The 21,809-nt window shown below is 29.4% G+C and overlaps 2 protein-coding genes across 7 annotated transcripts; one reads left to right on the forward strand and one right to left on the reverse strand.

The window, feature by feature from the left end:
* Positions 1–467: 467 nt before the first annotated feature.
* On the reverse strand, positions 468–3,388 carry LOC118644571 (nucleolar GTP-binding protein 2-like). The gene is made up of 2 exons (XM_036283342.1): positions 3,254–3,388; positions 468–2,758 (listed from the first exon to the last, which is right to left on the reverse strand). Exon 2 carries the CDS (start codon positions 2,750–2,752, stop codon positions 566–568), a length of 2,187 nt encoding a protein of 728 aa, XP_036139235.1. The 5' UTR covers positions 2,753–2,758; positions 3,254–3,388; the 3' UTR covers positions 468–565.
* Positions 3,389–3,757: 369 nt separating this feature from the next.
* LOC105830203 (UHRF1-binding protein 1) lies at positions 3,758–18,824 on the forward strand. 6 transcript variants are annotated; one of them, XM_036283341.1, is made up of 19 exons: positions 3,758–3,896; positions 4,429–4,630; positions 4,720–4,911; positions 5,997–6,222; positions 6,510–6,676; positions 6,754–6,913; positions 7,141–7,398; positions 7,480–7,722; positions 7,824–7,850; positions 8,773–8,865; positions 8,944–9,128; positions 9,220–9,457; positions 9,540–10,747; positions 10,838–10,972; positions 11,593–11,604; positions 13,289–13,660; positions 14,394–14,541; positions 14,784–14,797; positions 16,417–16,559. In XM_036283341.1, the coding sequence occupies exons 1-19, from the start codon at positions 3,853–3,855 to the stop codon at positions 16,426–16,428; spliced, it is 3,936 nt and encodes a 1,311-aa protein (XP_036139234.1). In that variant the 5' UTR covers positions 3,758–3,852; the 3' UTR covers positions 16,429–16,559. The 6 variants fall into 6 exon arrangements, with proteins under 6 accessions (XP_036139234.1, XP_036139229.1, XP_036139230.1 ...); XM_036283336.1 differs by lacking the exon at positions 14,784–14,797 and having other exon boundaries at positions 16,417–18,824; XM_036283337.1 differs by lacking the exon at positions 14,784–14,797 and having other exon boundaries at positions 7,483–7,722; positions 16,417–18,824.
* The last annotated feature ends 2,985 nt before the right edge of the window (positions 18,825–21,809 follow it).

Below are 21,809 nucleotides of genomic sequence, written 5' to 3' on the forward strand. Positions count from 1 at the left end.
TGAAGACAGTGAGCTCTTTCTGAGTTTATTTTGAAAGTTGTGTGTAAGCGCTATATGAAAAGTTACTTAATTTAAAAAATGAACTTAATGTACTGAACTTAAAATATTAAGTTTTATTGTATTCGCACATAAGTTGGTGTGTATAAAGTGTCATTTAATTTTGCATTTTTTTTTTACTATAATAAATTCATAATTCGATTCTAAAAACCTTTAGCAAGTGAATTAGATAATAATTATTCCTTAAAAAAATGTAGCAAAAATTAAAATTGAATTTCTAGTATTTGAGAGACTCAGTAATTGGACCATTTATCTTCGTATCGTATATTTATGCGATAATGAGATGTAACAGTGTTACATGTGTAGCTACATTACACATTATTTCATCTTCTGTGCATCATAGAATAATAAAAGGATGGGATCAATTATTAGGAAGAGATGAATGTACAATTTAGTAAATTTAACAAATATAACGTATATATATATTTTATTATAATACTTCGTAAGCTTTCATTATATTTTACAAATAAGTTTGAGTAAAGTCGATGTAATTTATTCTAAAATGAATTTATTGTTTTCTCTTGACCTTGGGGACTTTCCTATTTTTATTCCTATTCTTTACATTTGTGACTTCGTAGAAATTGCTTCCAATCTTTTTCCTTTTACTAGCACGTTCTACAGCTCTTCGCTGTTTGCTCGTTAATTTTTCCTTCGTTTTTCTACGAGATATCGATGAAACACTCTGTATATCGCTAACCGAGACTGCTTTAGAAAGAATCATTTCAGTGTCGCTGGAATCATATTCATTATCTATGGCATCAAAAACACTCTGTTTCAGATTATCTTGTTCAATAGGTAAGAAAGTTTTCAAATCTAAGTAGTCATTATTTTCTTTCATGTTAGACTCTTTTTTATCTGCATTATCATCAATAACATCATTGTTTGAGGAGCATTCTTTATCGTCTTGGCTATCTAGATTTTCTGTATTTTGTAAATCATCAGATTTATCTTTTAATGTAAACAAATCATCTTCTATTTTCGTATCTTCTGATTCCGAGTCATCTAATTCTGATTCGCTTTCTATCCTGCTGTCATCGTCAGCGATACTATCACCGAGATCTGCGTCCTGTTCTAGATTCTTATTATCCTCACCCGAATAAGGCAATCCAACGCGTATTTTTCTAAAATCTTGTATCACCGTTAGCTGATTTTTTATTATCTCTTTCAAAGGTGAGCTGTTAGTTTCTTGTGTTTTATTATCGTGCGTGACTTCTAATATATTCTCTTGCATAACGGTTGTTTCATCTTTGTTAGCCATTTGATTTGATGGTTTCTCGAAGCCCACTGGTGGAACGTAAAAGGGTAATTTACCGCGTTGCCAGTCATTAAGTATCATACGTGCGACAATCGTAATGTCAGGCTCTCCCTTCTTCAGAAGTTTGCCACTTCGACGCGCCATTTTTTCCAGGAAGTCTACGTGATCGGTCCATTCTTTTATTTTATACGTCTTACAAATATATTCGGGTTTTACTCTCTCTAGGACAACAGCAATATAATCCTCCGGACTCTGAACGAGTTCCACTCGCACAACTCCCTTCAGCACCTTCTCCGTGTCGGTTTCCGCCGACGGATAAACGACCCCAGGACAATCTATTAAATAGATACGCCGCATGAGAGTTATGTACTGCCATATCTTCGTCTCCCCGGCTATCGGCGCAACTTTGCAGACTTTTTTGGAACGCAGAGTGTTTATGATGGAACTCTTCCCTGTATTAGGATACCCAATGAAACCGACGCTGATCTGCTTTTTGTCGACGTGCAACTTGGCGAATTGTCTCAGCAGATTTATGAGGGAACCCTTACCAAAGGGATGCGTCAGGGAGGCGTGAAAGGCAATTGTTGGATACTCTTTGCTCAAAATTGCCACCCATCTCTGTGTGACCCACGTCGGCACCAGATCAACCTTGTTTAGGATGAATATCAGGTGCTTGTAAGGTTTATCAGTTTTCAAATATTTTTCCACGGGAGGCGATCTGGTTCCCATCGGATCCCTAGCGTCCAACACCTGCAGAATAACGTCGGAGGAGTCGATGACTTTGTACAACTCATTCCATATTCTTTTGCTCTGTCCCGCTGCCATGACCCAGTCCCTCTGCGCGTCTCTTACGCCAGTGTCTTCACGGACAAGATCGTGGTCTTTGTTGTCTTTCTCTTTATTATAAGCATCTTCCTTGTCCTCCGCCAATTTTTTCAACTCATCGTACGACGTTGCCGCCAAACTTGGTCTTTTTCTGAGCTTTTTTGGACCAAAAACGCTTTCAAAGCTTTCTGTATCCAGCAGATGCACCCTCGCGTTTGCCGCTTTTTGCTGAAGTAAAGTTACAGGCAATTGAGTAGGCTTCATAATAACTTTATAGGGATCCTTTATGGCAGTTCCCAATTCATTTTGAAATTTTTGCAGAGCATTTTGTGAGATAACTCTTGAATTGCTGAACCATTTTTGAGATGGTTCCACATGCGACATGGTTCCAGAGGTGTTCCAGCCTTGAAATGGCGCTGGGCTAATAATCTTTCCAGCACGATTGCGTTTCGGTTTTTGATTGCGATACATCTGCAATCTTTTGATGGTCGCTTTTGTTCGCACTTTAGCAACTCCTTTCAATCCTTCTGTAGGACGTTCAGGATTCATACTGTGTCCTGAACGTTTAAAACCCTGCTTTCGCGGGGCTTTATTAGTAGTGTGTGCTTTAGCCATGTTTATCTGTAAAAAATATATCATTCAGCATATAAAATGTAAGATATAAAGAATTTTTTTTCAGTTAATCATATTTAATATTAAGAAATTAATTAAAGAGTATTAAATTATAAATAAAGTAAATAAATAAAATAAGAAACAAGTATTTTGCAGAGACAACAGTATATAAAATAAAAAATATATCTATATACAAATAAAAAGGTAATGTAATTAAACTATAAAACGTTTCAACTGTATTAAGTCATGTATAATTAACTCAATTGGATAAACATTATTTAAATTAGAGGATTAAGTTTCTCTTTAATTAATTTGTTAATATTAAAAAAGAAGATTTTTAAGAACAGGCCTCTAAATTGAACAATTATCTTAATTTTTCGTACAAAGAGTAATTCAAAATTTGATAAGAGTATGTTTTAATATTTCCTGTCGAGTAATCCATATATTTTTGTTAGCACTGATTGTAAAATGTAAAGATAATTGTAAAATTAACAACATACTTACAAAAATCGTTGCAATAAACGTAGTTAGTCAAAACTTATCAACAAATTAAACAATATGCAACAAATGTGAGAGTAATAAATTTAATGTATCCAAATAAGTTAGGTTAGAATTACACCATGTGATTCTCCGACTTGAAGATAGTTGCGTCAGTGCATGCACGACACATGAAATTAGTAATGTAAATCCCTTAAAAATTTCTCGATAGCAACACTTTTCTCTAGGAAATGTATTCTTCTATTGGATATTAAAACTCTGTAGATGTGAATCCTGTACAAAAATAGCAGTTCTCTTTCTCTCTCGTGTTCGCATGCGTGGTCGTACAACAGTAACAGTACAGGCAACTTCACTCCGTTCGCACGGAGGAATGGAGGAGAAAATTTCGTGCATAGATAAGGTGGAAACGTTTCATTCTCGAGGGGTTCATATACATATATATACTTATATGTGTGTATGTGTATATGTGTTCATACGTATATATACATAGGCTAGAAGTGTGTAGATTGTCATAAATATGTTGTATGTCAAACTAACCATGCTAAGACGTATTAGCTCTCGTTAATAAACCATAAGGATCTAAGGCTTGCCGATCCAGCCGAAAGATGGTCTCGATCATCAAAAATCAGCTGCTGAAACACCTGTCGAGGTACCTATCCGCGTGCAATCGCGATCGATTAACCTGCAATGATCTCGAGCGACACGCCAAGAAAAAAAAATCGCCCTATTCCATAAGACATATGTCACGTAACGCACTTCTTTACACCTTATTGTCGAGACATATATCTTGTCATTGTGATACAGTTGTCTTTTTCTCCTACGTGCTCTATATAATGTCGGGCACGTTTGTAGAGTCGTTCTGAAAATGACAGGAGAAAGTCCTTTTTTTTTCATTATGAATTGAATCACTCTCTTCATCTCCTGATTTCCTGTATTTATTTTCTCTTAACAATGTTTTGGATATTAATTAAATTAACAATAGTCATATAATATTTTGTGCATAAAAATTTGTACCTGTACAAATAATATTTTTCTATTATCATTATATATAGATAATTTTGATATAAAGTTTACAAATGTATAATTATTTATATTATTATCATTTTATGATCTTTATAGATTTTATAGTTAATGACAAATGATGTCGTTTGCATGTCAAGCTTTCATATTGTCTATTATAGGTTCACCAAGAATTTATCTGCTGATAAGATAAACTTGAGCACATTTAAAGGTGAAGGAGAGCTATCAAACTTGGAACTTGATGAAATAGTCCTCACAGATCTATTAGAGCTGCCATCGTGGTTAAGACTAACAAACGCTTGGTGTAATAAAGTTTCATTTCGCATACAATGGACCAAACTGAAAAGTGTTCCTATCTTTTTGGTAAATGATTATAGATATATATGTGACTTTTAATGTATAGTGTTTATTGTGTGTAACAAATTACAGTATGATTAAAAATATATTTGCAGAGTTTGGATGAGGTTCACATAGATGTAGAAACATGTGAAGATTTGAGAAGCATGTCTTCCCCACAAGGTATATCATCGTATGCTGGTCCTGCAAAGTATTCTTTTATACATAAAGTAATTGATGGAATAACAGTAGCTGTTAACACTGTATTGGTTACATTTAAAAGTCCTGCATTTATTGCTTCAGTCCAGGTATGATATCATTGCAATATATGGCAGGGTGTTTATTACTGGAAAAATTGAGAAAACCTGGAATTTTCAGCGGATTAATATTTAATTTTTGAAAATCCTACATTTTTATTGGGTTTTATGGGATTTAAACTCAAGAACATTTCGATGAAATTTTACTTTTAAATTTACATTTTATCTCTTTGATAAAATTGTTTCTTTAATTTTATTTTTTTTTATAATGCCAAATTAATTAGTGATAAATGTCATACACATTTATGTACATTCTCGTGTGACTCGTGAGTTTTTATACAAAAATTAATGATAATAGAAAACAATACATTATTTTAAATTGGCATTGTATGTTTATTTACTTTTTGAATTCTGGTATTTCTGTACTTCCAGTGAACTACATTTGTGCGCATATTTTATACACCATATTTATTTAATTTAATATTTAAAACTTAAGGTTTTTTGTGATTATATGATTATTTTATTTATTATTTATTATTTTATTCTTTGTGATTATTAAAGAACGAAGAATAATGAAGAACGAATTATTAAAGAAATGAATAATACAATAAATTGATTTCAAACTTGATTGTATTAAAAAATTATCTAACATGAAATTTTTAAATATGAAACTCCTGAAAAATTTGGGAATTCTTAGGGAGTTATTTTAGAAAATTTAAGTAAGATTTTGATAAAGAGTAGTGAACTGTGAATATAAATAAATTTAAGAAAAGAGAGTGCCATTTTTAAAAGTTAAAACATCTCATCATACTTAATAATTGTGTATAAATTTTTACTATTTCTAATTCATGCAAATTGAACATCAAATGTTTGTTTATCTTAAAATATAGTCCTAAACTCAAGGATTCTGGCTATAATATTTTTTTAAAATAAATTTTTTATAGTGTTTTAAAAGAATACTGATGCTTATTAATTGATGTTAATGAAAAATCACGCAAAATTATGAGTATTAAGGACTGCTTTGGCAGAAAATGGCAGTGTCTTCTTATATGTTGACATTGTCTTCGATTTTTATTTATTATAGTTAATAATATATAGAATCGATATTTATTTAAAACTAATGATATATTATTTAGATGAATCGGATTATGGTAGAATCTAAGTCAGCAACATGGCAGCGTTGTGATCTCAGAACCACTAGAGTAAAGGATCCGGATCGAGGACAGTTACTTATCTTTAAAGAACTAGAATGGCAGACCGTAAGAATAGAGGCTCAAAGTACTAAGGATCACAATTTGACACCACTTCGTTTACTCACAAACCAAGCAAGATGTCGTATTACAATAAAAAAAAGAATATCAGGTCTGTGTAAAAAGTTGGTGAATGTTGATCCAGCTTAATACAATTAGAATAAGACCGTGATGTATATAACATAATTAAAATGAAGAAAAGATAACAATGATTATCTTAGTATTTAGTAACCTTTCTAATAGTGTGAAGAAAATGTATATAAAATAATTACACATATGAGAAATCTTATTGAGTATTAAGATCCTGCTGTGATCGTTATTTGCCTCTTCTTGATTTTTATTGATTTAACTTATCTTGTAAATACATTGCTCATAACTGTTAAATCAACTATTTTACAGATTGTTTTATTATGGGCTCCAGATTAGTAATTATTCTAGATGATCTCTTGTGGGTATTGACGGATTCACAGTTAAAAGCTGCGCTTCACTTTCTCGATTCTTTGGGTGGTCTTATTGAGAAAGCCACCATATTGGAACGGAAAACAAAAGCCGCAAGAAAATTAGAGGTATGCACGATTTATTTAATTTTTAATGTAAAATTTTAATAATTTTTAATTTAATTATTAATTTTTTTATATTCAAGGTTTTACCAGAATATCAGGCACAGATATCTCAACAAAGCAGAACAAAAACTCAATGCAATACAGCGATTTCAAAAATATTTACGAGATACGATGTTGTAGAGACGTCATATCATTTTCTTTCGCAACGCATCGATCTTCATTTATGTGATGATGCTGGTGGTAAATTAAAAAAATGATTTATACTTGTTTTTCATGTTTAATCTTTTAATAAGAATGTTTTTACTACTGCATTTTCTTCTATTCAATAAGAATGTTTTTACTACTTTATTTATCTACTTATTTATATTTAATTTAACATCTATTAAGTTTACAATTTTTTAAATAGCTTATATAATATTTACTTTTATTTTATTATTAATATTATTAACATTGTATTATTAAAACAGGAGGCAGGTCATTACATCCAGATCTGAAGGACGGTGGTGCATTGCAAATTTCATTAGTTAGATTTCAAATTGATTATTATCCGTATCACCTGGCAATGGCAGACAGAAAACACTGGGCTAAATACAAAGAGAATGCCACACCTCATAACCAATGGTTGCAACAATCGTTAAGTTCATTTCGAAGTCAGTTTATGGATCTTATAGATTCTGGGAGAACACAACATTCTCCTTTAACGAGAAGTCAAGGAAATGTAACTGGTTTGTATAAATTTTATATTTAATATGATATGTAATTGAGAGAATATAAGATTTTTTGATATTATTCAATTTTATTTGAAGTAGGTAGTGGTATAAAAGGCTCCAGAGAGCATTTGGAAAAAAGTAATCAACCACAGAATTCAAATGTAACGCCATCCGAGCAAAAGAAGTCTCAACATCCTAGTGGTAATCCTGTGAAAAATTATGTCTTGGAGCAGCTTGCTAAACTAATGACGACGTGCATTATTATCAGAATCGATGATTTTACCTTATATAAAGTGACAACTACGTCGCATAATCCAATGCCAAAAGAATTTATTTCAGGTATTGTATGTTTGATAAAATTCGAATTACTTCATCAGGCTCTTTATTAAAATAGTTAGAATCAAGTTTGTCAATAATTATTTTATTTGGTAATTGTACAGCTCAAACCAGGAAAAAACATACATCAGGTACAGGAAACAAATAGTTTGTTTTAATGTAACATTGTACACAAAGTTTCTAGTAAAATTTGATTTAATTCAAGTAGTTTTATTACTGTACACTTTAGATCTTTTTTTTATTATATGTAGTTTGTGTTAAATAAATTATAATTAAATGGTAACCTAATATTAAATGTGTAATGTGTATCTGAAAAATATTGATATACAACTTGTAAACAATTTTTTTATAGAGAAATTATTTAAAGTACTATATGTTATTTACAGAGTTGAGTAAATTATTTTTTTTTTACTAAAGTTAATGGCTTATTAATAAAATTAATTATGTTAAAAGTTGTATTATTAGAAAATTAATTTTATTAAAAGTTGCGTCAGAGTTTAAATCCAGTTAAAAATTAATTTTGAAAATTACTATTTATATTAAATTAGAATGTCATATTTTTATAAAATTAGATTATACTCTCAATTATAAAATAGTTATAATGGTATGGATAATAATATGGATTAACATTACAAATAAATTTAATATTTTATTTATAAATTTAAATTTATAAAGTTAAGTTTATATGAAATAACAAAGAAATATTGTTTTACATGGAAATGCATTTTCTTCTATTACAATTTTTTTCAATGCATTCTTCTATTCAATTTTTTTCTTTACATTCGTAAAGTTTTAATCTAGGAAAAAAGTTAATAAGATAAAGTTTTAAAATAAATAAGTTAAATGTGTTCTATTAAATTTTAACTTTTTATAACTAATAATAGTATTGCCCAACTCTGGTTGTTTACAAATAGCATTGCCAAATGTTGTTTTAACGTTTTGACACAAAATGACGTATACATAGTCTTCATTGCATGGGAGATTGAATTTAGATAGCTAGATTGAACTTTTATTTGAATTATTACTACGTAACTTATATAAATTTTTATTTAGGTGATCGTGAAAGATTTAGTCTTCCAGAAGATGTAACGATACTTCATGCTGAGTTTACTTATTATTATTATCCAGGAGATATTACTTTTCCCTGTAAGCAGATGTTTTACACAAGTATTTTTATTCTATTTGATAAATGTTATAAATGTTTATAAATGTTATATTTTTTAGTGCCGCCGCCCAAATTTTATGTACAGCTTAATCCAATTCAAGTAAATTTCGATGTCTGCTCGTGTCTTTGGTTTAATTCTTTTGCATTGAATCTTTATCATTCTCTTATCTTGGGAAAAGACAAGCAGCTGAGTTCTTCGCGTTTAATGTATTTTGATGTAAAGATAGAGGCTATACTTCCAAGAGTAAGTTAAATTATATTAGCATATACCTTATATACTTTAAATATTGTCTTTTGTCTTTTTATTTCAATAATATTAAAATTTGTATTTTTAGATAGTTTTTGAAAGTCAGCAGGATTACCCAAATCAGAAAGACAGACCCAAGGCTTTACATCTTCAAACTTCCAGAGCATCTATAACGAATGTTCGGTCGACGGAAAGATCTTCGAGGGCGGATTTGGCACAGTGTCTCAATGCATTTCAGATGGGACAAATGTTCTTTGGTGCAGAGTTTCCCAGTAAATCAGGAGACTTTCATGTAGTAACGGATAAATTTTTAGCGCATTGTGCAGGTATATATTTACAATATTGATAACATTCGATGACACAATTAGTTCTCTTTCATTAATTTTCTGTATCCTCTTTTTGTTTTAGCCACTGATAATATTAGGCAAATTCCACCTAATTTTAGTAGTAATTCCGTAAATGAGCTACTTCGTCAGTTAAATCGAGAGCTCTTGTGGACAGAGGCGAAGGACGTGTGGTGTTGTAACTTGGAACCTGTTTGGGGTGATTTTTTCGGAGCGCGGGCGGTCGGTCAAAATCGACCCGTACCGTTTCTGGACGCGTTTCCTCTGACACTGTGGTGCCACATTACCGCAGATTCGTTATCAGCCACGAAAAAGCCTTCCGCCGCCGATATTCACGGGCTGGCATATATAAGCAATCTAGTTAGCGTACAAATAAATCATTATCAGTATTTATTCTTACTTAGATTGTCGGAGATACTTTCCGAGATGGCTACATACTTGGCTGTGGACTCGAATAAGATTCTGAAAGTCGAGAGCGGCGGATCGCTGATCATAGGAGCATTGATACCGCAGGTAGAGGTGACGTTTGTGATGCCGTCACACACACCTGGTAAGGAGAATTCTGGCGGTGATTTGGAATCCGTAGTGCCTGACACGTCCAGCATAGCGGACGATTTTGTTGGCTCGTCCACTGTCTGGCATACCAGTACAGTGAGCGCACGCGTCGATTTTAGCGCCAAGAGGATGAACACGAGCAACGATGTAGAGACACCTCAAAGCGAGGCGTCATCGATGCTATCAATGGATTACTCGCATTCTGTTTCGACGCAGCCGGTAGTTACTTTTAAACAAAACGGCACGAAAAAGGGCGACCAGGAGGGTCCTGCGAATGCGATGTGGTGCATTCCCGAGAGTTGTGGGCCGCAATATGCTATTGGCAATACGAGCGATGAAAAGAAACATACAACGGAAACTTCGCATAAGCACAGCAAGTCCGACTCGAGCACACCCTTCATTCCGAATAATTTCAATGTCAATCTTTCTTCCATGAAAAAGGGATTCAGCAATCTAATGACATCGATCGACTCGGCTTTGAAGGCCTCTCCAGAAGACGGTAGTAGCGATACGGTGTCCATGAGAAGCGATGTTAGCTCGGATAGCGAGAATTATGTTTTGGTAAGCCTCCAGGATCAAGGAAAGATCGACGCGGTATTCGGCATTGATAACTCAATTAGGATAACGGCTGTGGAGGAGGCGACTGAAGTTGTGGAAGAGACGCCAGACACGCAAAGCGAAAAATCTATGGACAGCATATGCAAAAGGAAGGATCTAGTGAGTACCATAATATTAAGTATAAAACAAGTTTTTCATGAATATCGAAGATAGTAGAAATAAAATATAATTTTTTTTTCAACTCTGCAGGTTTCCATGGCAACATTCAAGCTTTCAAAAGTCGAATTTATACAACAATCCTGCGATTATTCTTCTGTCATCAAGATTCAAGTTTCTAATGTTGACAATGATGAATGTTCTTCTATTCCTTGGGATGAATTTCAGGTGAGCTAAACTATATTTTAATTTATGTCAAATATATATATATATATATATATATATATATATATATATACACACGTTATGCTATATTATTATAATTACGCTCTTTTTTTAAACGAACAAAATTCGTTATTGTATTGCTGCAATAAATTTTTTTTCTTCTTTTACTATGGAAATTTTGTTACTTTTTAAATAATATGGCTTATTTATTCAGCATTATTTGTGTGCTAATAAACCTCGAATATAATTAAAATATTACATCAACTTAAATTTTGTAACAAAATAATCGATATTTGTGTTTCAACTATTAAAAAAATTACTTCTCTCTACACAATTATATATTTTCTCGTGATTGAAGAAAACTGCATCAAATTTTTTATAAGTTATAGTAAACCTTTCCAATTAGAGTATATATTTGAAATATATAGCGGGTTACTTGTGCATAAGCTACTAATACTTAAGTAGTTTCGCAATAAGTTGCTCATTTGTTTTTATATTATATAACCCAAGTTGATATTATTGTAAATGTATATTTATACAATTTCTATCTTTTAACTTTTTTTGCATGCCTCTCCCGCGTCTCTCCTTCTCTTGTGAATGTTTTTATGTGGCACTTGTGGCAGGTCAAGAGAAAGGTATTGGCAAAACCATACATTTACTAATCTTAGGCACTGTTAAAAATGCATGTGTTGGTATTAAGCTTCAGCATCACATTGCTGTTATCATACTTGTTAATGGATTTTATAGAGTAAAACTTTAGTAAAACTTTTAGTGTTCTAACAAGTCAAAACTTTGAATTTATAATTATAGGACGTAAAATGATATGTACTCGTTATATGGTTATTAGCAGATGCAATTTTTATAACAGGACTCAATAAAAAAAAGCAATTTAGATTATTATTTGTATCGCATTGTATATAATGATAATATTATATTCTCTCTTGCAACTTTTTATCTATTATTTCTTTCTTAAAATAAGATAACTGCATTACATGTTTCTGCTTTTATCTTTCTTGGTTGACAAAATAATTTTGGGATTCATCAAATATGTTGTTTTTTTATTATTAAATTAAAATGCTTACAACGAAAGTAAGAGTTATGCTTTTCATTTTGTTATGCTTTCCATACATAGTTGATACAAATACTACTTGAAAATTTTTATTAATTAGATTGTATAACTAAACATATAGCATGGTATTTAATAAACTTACATTAACGTTATTTGCAATATTTGCAATATAGCAAAGCAATATATATACATAGCTTAAATATATGGGCTTGTAAATACACTCGCATCATTTTATTTTATATATTACTTTAAATAGGATCATTAAGGAAGTATTATATCTATTTTTTATAATTAGAAATATGTTAATATTTATACTTTTAATAAATTATATTTGTATGGAAGTTATGTTTATAATGCCATTATAATTTATCTTTTATTGAATGGTACATGTTTATAGTTTATTTATATTATTTACTATTTTCTATTGTTATAATACAAATTTTAAGAAATAATGACAAAAATCTTAATTTTTAATATAAATATTTTAAATATTTAAGAGTTTATTAAAAATTTTATTGCGAGCTTAAAATTGTTTTGCAAATATAATAAATAAATAAAAAAATTTTATGTATTTACAGAACAACTAATTTGTGCATTGTAAATTTTACGTAAATTATCTTGAATACGTAAAGCATTTATAGAAAAAATCATTTTTGTAATTTCTTAATGCATATCCCATTAGAGAACATTAGAGAATATTACATTAGAGAACATTAGTATTAAAACAATTTTTGATGAAAATTGCCGTCAAAAATTTTTTTATTACTTTTAAATGCAATGTAGAACAAGCTATAATTTTTTAATTATTTTGAAAAGAAATATAATACATTCTTAATAATGTTTTACATATTAGACATTATATAGAATCGTTTTAGTGCATTAATATGCTTTTGCATCTGGATGATTGTTTTTTTGCAATTTATATACTCAATTTTAATTCAAATGACTTAGCATTTGAAATTTCTTATTAACATATGTAACGAGTAGATTTTCAGGCTATAATTAACAAATTTAATAATTACGTCTTTAATTATACTATTAAATTAAAGTCGAGTTGTTTATAATTTATAACCAAAACAAAGATATCATTAATTCATTTAGTGTATAAATCATATTTCATTCAATTTCGCAATATAATATTGTAATTTTAGCAGTAACGTAATCAATATGAAAATAGATAATTTATTAGCTATATCATATAGTTTCTAGATCCACCTGAATTTAATATGTTCACGCATTTTGTTTGATAGACCAAGTTCAGTTCGCGATCTCGAGGCTGGATAGAATTACCGTCCGATTCTGACTGCAGATCACGTATTAAGCTGCGTTTAGATCACAGATTGAAAAATCCGGAAGATTCCCGTAGATTATCGGATGCCAGTCAAAAAGACACGAGTGGCAGTAATAGATCAGCAGCTCAAGACCGCGCTAGATTGCCTGAGCAAGATGCATCGCGTACATCCACCATCAATGTGCATGACAAAGAGAGTGTTATGAATTTATTTGAGGATAAATTAGAGATAAGAGTCGTTAACGTAGGAACAGCGTTATCGATGAGCTCGGTAACGGGTTTAGCTGATTTGGCGGAGGATGAGATAATACCTAAACCAATTCCTATGCAGGTGGGTATTCTTATAAAATTGTCAAGCATTTCCTGAATATTCGTTCGAGCAGGGTGTTTACTATTGGGTAAAATCAGCAAAAAACTGTAATTTTCAGGAAATTAATTTTTTATCTTTGAAAATCAGAGATTTTTATAGAATTTTAATGATACTGAAATTTTTGAAATTTTATTTTTCAATTTAAATTGTATCTCTTTTTCTGATAAAATTATTTCTTTGACCACTTTTTTCTTGATAATGCAAAATGTCGATAATCGATTAGCAATAAATATGGTATATACACATATACACACATTTTAGTGTAACTTGTAGTGTTTCTAAAAAAATTTATTGATAATAGAAAACAACACATTGTTCTAAATTAGCGTTGTATGTTTGCTCACTTTTTGAATTCTGTACTTTCAGAAAGTTAAACTTGTGTACTGCGGATTATTATAATAAATTGTTGTATGCCATATTCAATTATATTATTTTTTATTTTTAAAAATATAATATACGAAACTTAAGTGACTTTTATTTGTAACTGTACAATTAAGGAATACTAAAATTTAATTTAAAGTCACATTTAAGAATTCTCTAATCTTATTTAGAATTTTTAATAAAATTCCTGAAAAAGAATGCCAAGAATTCTCAGGGAATTCTTTTAGAAATTTTGAATAAAATCCCTAGTAAAAGTAGTACCCTGCAAAGTATATTTCCAAGATTTATTGCCAAATATACATTATTATTTCAGATATACTTAGAAAATATATCGTTACGCTTAAATGAAGATCGTCCGCCAAATAATATAACTTCCCCAGGCCCGATCCCGATAGATTTGAATATTTCCAAACTCAGGATAGCGCGGGATATGAACGGTGTGTTTCACATCGAACCCGTTGGTAAGTACCATTGTTGTCGAACGAGGAGTATTCATTTGTTTCTGCCACTTGCAGTTAACATTGAGTTGATTTTTATTTTCTAATCTTTATGCGATCTTAATCTTGGTTACATTGTCCCTGCGCCTGTAAATACACGTACCTGTAAGTTGGTATTATATGTAGATTTTTACATTGCGCAAGTGGCAGATTTCTGTTGGAAAGTAATTAATATTACATATTGCATAATTATTCTCTGCACCCAGGCGGCCTTTCGAATGTGAGCATTGATATAACACATGTAGACAAGTAGCTTTAGATATCGCTGCTTATTATTATTGCACAGCTTTATATATGTTATTTTATAGACATAATTGATATATAGATAAATATTAGTGCCTTTAAGACTGCATGAATTATAATCTTATTATTGTGCGCACATAAAGAAAAAATTTTTGATCTGTAAACAGCGATCATATTTTTTATTATTAATTATTTTTGTATTAACTTATGTCGGATTGGTTACAACTACTCAGAACCGATTCAATTTTCTTTAAAATATGTTGTTTGTAAAAATCTAAGAGACATTTATTTTGCCATATCGGCTTAATTAGAGATTTAAAAAATAAAACAATTCCTTAAAACTAATATTTATTTAATTTCAATGTAAAACAGTGAAAAATATGTAGAAACATTTAGACGAAACTTTTATAATTTCTTATATATTTTAGTATTATGTATTTTTAAAAAATCTAATATTTTTCAAAATACTTCAATCCATTTTAACTTTAGGAGGTTGTTTTATCTCATTTCAAATTGGATCGATATAAAAACATACATATGTCTGTTGGATTTTCTGCTTTAATAAAGTTTACAAAGAACTTTAATAGTATTAGGATTAGGTAACTAGTCAAAAAGTTGAAAATTAAATATAATAAAGTTAAGAGTCTAGGAATTTTTAATTTAATTTTTAAATGTTCTTTTCTAATGGCAAATTCGGTTGAATGCACAAGTGCGCACTAGTGCGTATGTGGCTGTGCACAGCTACACAAAAAAAATGGTCTGGCCTGTATACCAGACCTATGTATTCCTATGGATTTTAGCCTGCTGAATCCAAATCTGATGTCAGAATTGGTGGATTGGTTCGTTGTTTCGAGGAAATCTCAAAAAAGCTCGAAAATTCACAAAACGAACACTTTCGCTGATATTTTTCTCGAAACAGCGAACCAGTCTACCAATTCTGACATCAGATTTGGATTCAGCAGGCCAAAATCCATATAAATACTAATGGGTCTGGTATACAGGCCAGACCACTTTTTCTTTTTTGTGTGGCTGTGTTATTAACGAAATAGTGAAATTATATAGAAAAATATTGAAGATAAAATTTTTATAATTTTATGTACTTTGTTATACTATATACTTTTTTAATCTATCAACTCTGTTGACTACATATTTTAAAAAGAATAGAATTGACTTTTGACAGTTATGATTGGTCCCTTGTTAATTGTAGGATATATTTATAAAAATGAGAATTAATAATTTTTTTTTATGAATGTGATATTGGTTACTTAATTTTATTAATTTATTTATTTATAATAAAAAATTAGATAAAAATTCTTTATTATAAGTATACATATTCTAGTTAATATAATTTAAAATATTTCTCTTATGCAGTTTTTACATCCATTTTTATTATAAAAATTATTTATTTTATATATTGCACATATCTAACGTTGGTGTATATATGACTAAACATGCATATTTATATTATTACATTTATTTTTCTTTTTAACTATTACCAATTCTAAGAGAAACTAAATAGTTATGTTTGTTTGTTTTTGTTGGAGTTTACAATATAACTTCTAGTTTTAGGTCAAATAATGATTTTCTTCTTTTTAGCAACTACAGTAGACGAAAATCATCCAAATGCGGTATTATCGAGTGATAGTAGTCACATGTTTAAGAATGCAGAGTGTGAGAAGGAATTGAAAGCTTTAAGACAATCGAGTAAGCAATTAAAATTGGATAATGAAGAACTGAGACGTCGTATGGGAGCTCTAGAGAGATTATCAGAAGAGAATGCGAGATTAATGCGTATCAAGGATGAATCGGATATAATAAGATCTCGTTTGAGTGCCGCGGAAGACGACATTGCGAGTCTTTTAGAAGAGAAGAAACTTTTACACGAAACTATTTCGGAGCTGCGAAATCAAAGACTGGAAGACAGTCCTGAAGGTAGTAATAGAACTTCATGGTCTATTAAAAGATAGCACACCAGTTGTTTTGATTGTTCCAAATGTTGCAGTTCTAATAAGTCTTAATTACTTATATTTTTTTACTATAATGCTGAAAACATTTTCCTTTTGACAAATTTAGAATATCTTTATAGAGCAAAAATATTTTCAGTTTATTTAAATATAAAATGTTTATTGTATTAATAATATAATTTTCAATTGTACACATATGAATTAATGAGGGTTAGAATGATTTTCATTTTTTTTTTGTAAACAATGTCAAATCTATAATATAATTATCTTTGAAGACATATTATTCTGCCGTAATTATGCTAGTAACTGCCGTTGAGGTCTTTTGCTTAAATGTAAAACACAGTGATAAGAATCTTGTAGATGCGCATACGATGCGCAAACACAATCTTAAATAAAAAATATCAATTTTCTTACCGTGATCGAATACAAGGCGATAATAATATTAGCCTGTGTTTTTTGTGTTTTATTGCAAAATTATCAATTGATTATTTGAATTTTTGAAAAATAAATGATAAATCGCCTGAGTGTCGATTCTTTATGGATAATGTAACTAAAAATGGCATATGACCATATTTACTGTCTTATTTTATTATAATCGTGTATATAGAGAATAATAAAATATTTGTTACTTATAAATAATAAATATTTTGTTACTTATCTATATATACATACTTATACAGTATACATATCTTTCTGAAAACAAAGTAATAGTCTTAAAATATAAAAATTTAGCTAAATAATCAAAAGAATGATTTGTTAGGAATGGATTAATATTAATATTAATCCCAGCAAACACGGAACATTGCAGCAACATTCCGGCAATTTTGTAATACTGCTATAATGTTGCTACAATGTTATAACATTGCCGCAATGTTGCTGCTATATTCTGTGTTTGTTAGGAATAAAGCAATGTTTTTTCTCTTATTTTTTGTGTTTTAAGGTAGCAATTGAAATTTATTCGAACAGTATACTTGCATATTTGTGTATTATACTTATGAAATGTTTGTCTCAGGATTTAGAAGAATGTGTATGTACATGTATGTACGGAATAAGCAAGTGCACTAGTCAGTACATCACAATTTAAGTATCGGTTGATTCTATAATTGGTTTTAATTTTTTGCTTTCCATGGACATAACGATTTGTAAGAACATGCTACAAAGCACAATGATTTAAAACAGACGATTGTAATTTAGTAATATATGCTAGTTGAGCCTACGGATAGACTTTAAATAGAAATTGTGTGACCTGGTGGTATTGCATTATACATCATATACATAATTTTGTATTGACTGATTTAATGATTCATCAAATGATGAAAATTATAAATAATATTAATAATATGATGATGTGGGACGTCAATAAGACTGTAAATAAAATTCGAAGATGTTGGTTTATAGTAGTCGCTCTAGAGTCTCCTTGAAATAATTTATATGAACGTTAGAAATGGCGAAATTAACTTGATGAATTTTTAAAGGAGAGAATTGTGTCATATGATGGATTGCGAATGATGGTCCCCTTTTAATACAACATCGTTTTGATTTAAAATCGATCCCAATAATAGCTTCCTTTGATTTCGATAAGCCTGATAAATTTAGTTTCTACAATGGATTGCTGGTCGATCCTACATAAATGGAAAGTATTTTTTTAGTGCGTATATGAATACATGATGCAATTGAAATTTGTTTCATAATGTAAATTTCTGCTTAATATACATATTTCATGTATTGTAGATACGCATTTAAATAGATTCCATTTAGATGAGGCTTTGAACGGTGCGTTCCCTCGGCAAATATTTTCGAATAAACGAATACAAATGTGATCATGTATTTATGTGATGATGTAATCGCTTACGAGGTGCAATAAGATGTAGTTATGTAATATTTGACTATGGAACGCAAGTTGACTGAAGGTAGCATAATGTATGTAGGTTTAAAGAAGAGTGGAAGCTAAAGGTTGAAGTTTTTGTTACTTGCAGATATACGGATAAGCTTTTTATAATGCACATATCATACCTACAATGAAGGATTTGCTTACACTTATAACACATTTATATGGTCTGATAACACTTTATATTGCAGGAACATATTTTCCTTGCAATTGTATCAATGTTTATTATCATTCAAGTCTGATTTAGATCAACTTCCTAAAGTTTGCTCATAATTCCTTTCTTGGTGAACTAATTACTTTACAAAACACGTTTGGTATTAATTAATACCAAACACATTTTTATTGTATTTTACGAAATAATATTATACTAGTTATGTCTGTTTTTATCTTTGGAGTTTTAAATACCTGTACCTTAAATATACATTTTTATGTGATAGGAATATCTTTTACATACATACATATATATATATATATATATATATATATATATATGTATAATGTAAATTATATTTTTTAATATATATTCTAATTGTTTATATTATCTATTTTGCAAATACAAAATATTGTTTATTTCTTTCTTCCATTTTTTAAATATAATTACATAAAGGCTTTAATAATGTATACCAAATATATATATATATATATATATATATATATATATATATATATATATATAAACGAAAAGACTATAATCTTATAGAGACTCGAAAAGGCTCTTACTATCTTATAATTAGCTACAATACTATACTATATGTTACGTATATCCAGCTGTATATCGAATTTTCATCAAGAAATCGTTTCCAATGATGTAAAGCTTGAATTCTTCCTTTTTATATATATTTTAAGTACTTATTTATATCTATTACATATATGACACATTTTATTATTTTATTATATTATTAACATAAACTTTAGGAAGTTGAATGTGATGAATAAAATGTATAATAAAACCAATTATATATATATTCTACTTAACCCTTTGCGGCACCTATTTTTCTATTAATCGGATTTTTATGAAAATTGGTATAGAAAGGTTTTTAGGGTCGCTGATTACGAATCTGCCATCAGATTTTAAAGTTTCTTTTTCAAAATGGTGGGATCCAATATAGCAAGTCACGATTTTGAGTATTTTTTATCGGTTTTTTATGGAAATTGGTATACAGTTTATGTTCTATGTACTATTGTCGAAAAAATGAAAAAATATAAAATCTTAAAAAAAAAATTTTTATCACCCTTTATTTGAAATTTTCCACTTTAAAATTAAAAAAATCTGACTTACACATAATCAACTTAGAAAAGCTAGTTCTGTACATCTGTTTTTGTAAAAAAAAAAGTAGGAAACTCCGAAATTTTTCAACATTTCGTCCCGAGAAAATTCAATATATCAATTTCTATAAAAAACCTATAAAAATACTCAAAATCGTGAATCGCCATATTGGATCCGCCATTTTGAAAAAGAATCATCGAAATCTGATAGCGGATTCGTAATCAGTGACCCAAAAAATCTGTATACTAATTTTCGCAGCTTCATGATTCTTCTTTCTGACATACATTTGTTGTAAAAAACACTTTTTTTCACTTTATTTATTTATATAACAAAATTAACTAATAATAAAGGAAAATTACTTCTTACCAAATACTATTAAGACTCTTACTAAAGTAAAATTACAAGAAAAAATAATAAAATACAGTATTTGGTGTTCGAAAAATTAAAAAAAAAAGACTTCAAGATAGGTGGTCAATATATATATTGACCACCATGCAAAGGGTTAAACACTTTAGTAGAATACGTTTATAACAATTATTTATAGGCTTTTCAATATTTACATTTAGATGGTTTATGATTATTTTTAGATAGTTATCATTTCTATAAGACTTTTATATTGTTATCCGATTTTAGATATTGTTAACTTTATTTCAGCCATATGTATTGTTTTGGATGAATAACATGTTTTTAATTTTAACATTATCAATGGACAAGACTTTTTGGAGGTTTAATTTCACAACACTTACATAACTTTGTACTAGTTATACTAATTAGTAAGATTCCAAAAAATGTTGCATAAATATATATAGATAAATATATATATATTATATGAAAAGAGAGGGAGAACAATCATGCCACACAATGCATGAGCGATGGTCCCATTTCGTAAATTCATATCGTATATCAACGGTCGTGTGATACATTGTCCGAAATAACGATGCAGCCATAATTTACGAAATGAACCTATTTTATATATTAGCAGAAATATAGTATATATATTTGAAAAGATCGTCATTTCAAAATATCAAAGTGCTAAGGATTCCAAGAGTGGGTTGTGCAATTTCCACATTCGTTTACGCGGAGAGACCATAGATGAAATCAACGTACGCTCTACCACGTTCGCTATTTCTCCGTAGCTTTTGTTGTAAACTATAATTTCAATAGGATAAGTGACATTGGAGATACACCAATTTGTTCAATGTAACACTAATTATAGCTTTATTTTGAATATAGTAAGCGTAGCGTATTTTTTGTTGAAATATATTATTTTAATCAATATATATATATTTCAGTAATATTGAAATAAAATTTTATTATATAATCAATATTGATTGATACAGTACGTGAGCAAATGAATTATCCTAGTACGAAAATTTGGATATATAGACATATATATATATATATATCCATCTTCAAGTTTATATATTGTAACGAAGATATACTGTGTTATCGTTTCAACGACGAATTGTACGAATATGAGTGAAATTTTAATAATTATATTTTTAGCTTTTTTGTGGAATTAAAAGAAACGATGGCCAAAATGTAATTTTATCTTTTTAATGTAAAGATGATGAATATCAACTTTCTCAATAAAGTTATTACAAAGATATCGAAAGTTTTAAGACTCATATTCAAAACGCGTTTATATAAGTTAGCACGATATTGCATCATTCTATTTTTATTATTCATTAAACATAGGGTTTCATAATCCGATTTTATATTAAAGATAACTAACAATCTTCAACTCTTGTGACCAGTCTTAAAACAATTTTGAACTTAAGATCGAACGATTACTACGAATACCCATCAATTTATGTCATTTTATATTTTTACGTAAAACGTAAAAAGATAGAATTACATAAAATCGCAT

This window comes from Monomorium pharaonis, chromosome 2 (genome assembly GCF_013373865.1).
Source record: "Monomorium pharaonis isolate MP-MQ-018 chromosome 2, ASM1337386v2, whole genome shotgun sequence".
NCBI lineage: Eukaryota > Metazoa > Arthropoda > Insecta > Hymenoptera > Formicidae > Monomorium > Monomorium pharaonis.

Bases quoted from the DNA above. Each gene is read 5' to 3' on its own strand.
- LOC118644571 (XM_036283342.1), bottom strand. From the start codon at position 2,752: ATGGCTAAAGCACACACTACTAATAAAGCCCCGCGAAAGCAGGGTTTT.
- LOC105830203 (XM_036283336.1), top strand. From the start codon at position 3,853: ATGGTCTCGATCATCAAAAATCAGCTGCTGAAACACCTGTCGAG. The intron at 10,748-10,837 runs GTGAGTACCATA...TCAACTCTGCAG, and splicing joins TATGCAAAAGGAAGGATCTA to GTTTCCATGGCAACATTCAA. The intron at 14,542-16,416 runs GTAAGTACCATT...TCTTCTTTTTAG, and splicing joins GTTTCACATCGAACCCGTTG to CAACTACAGTAGACGAAAAT.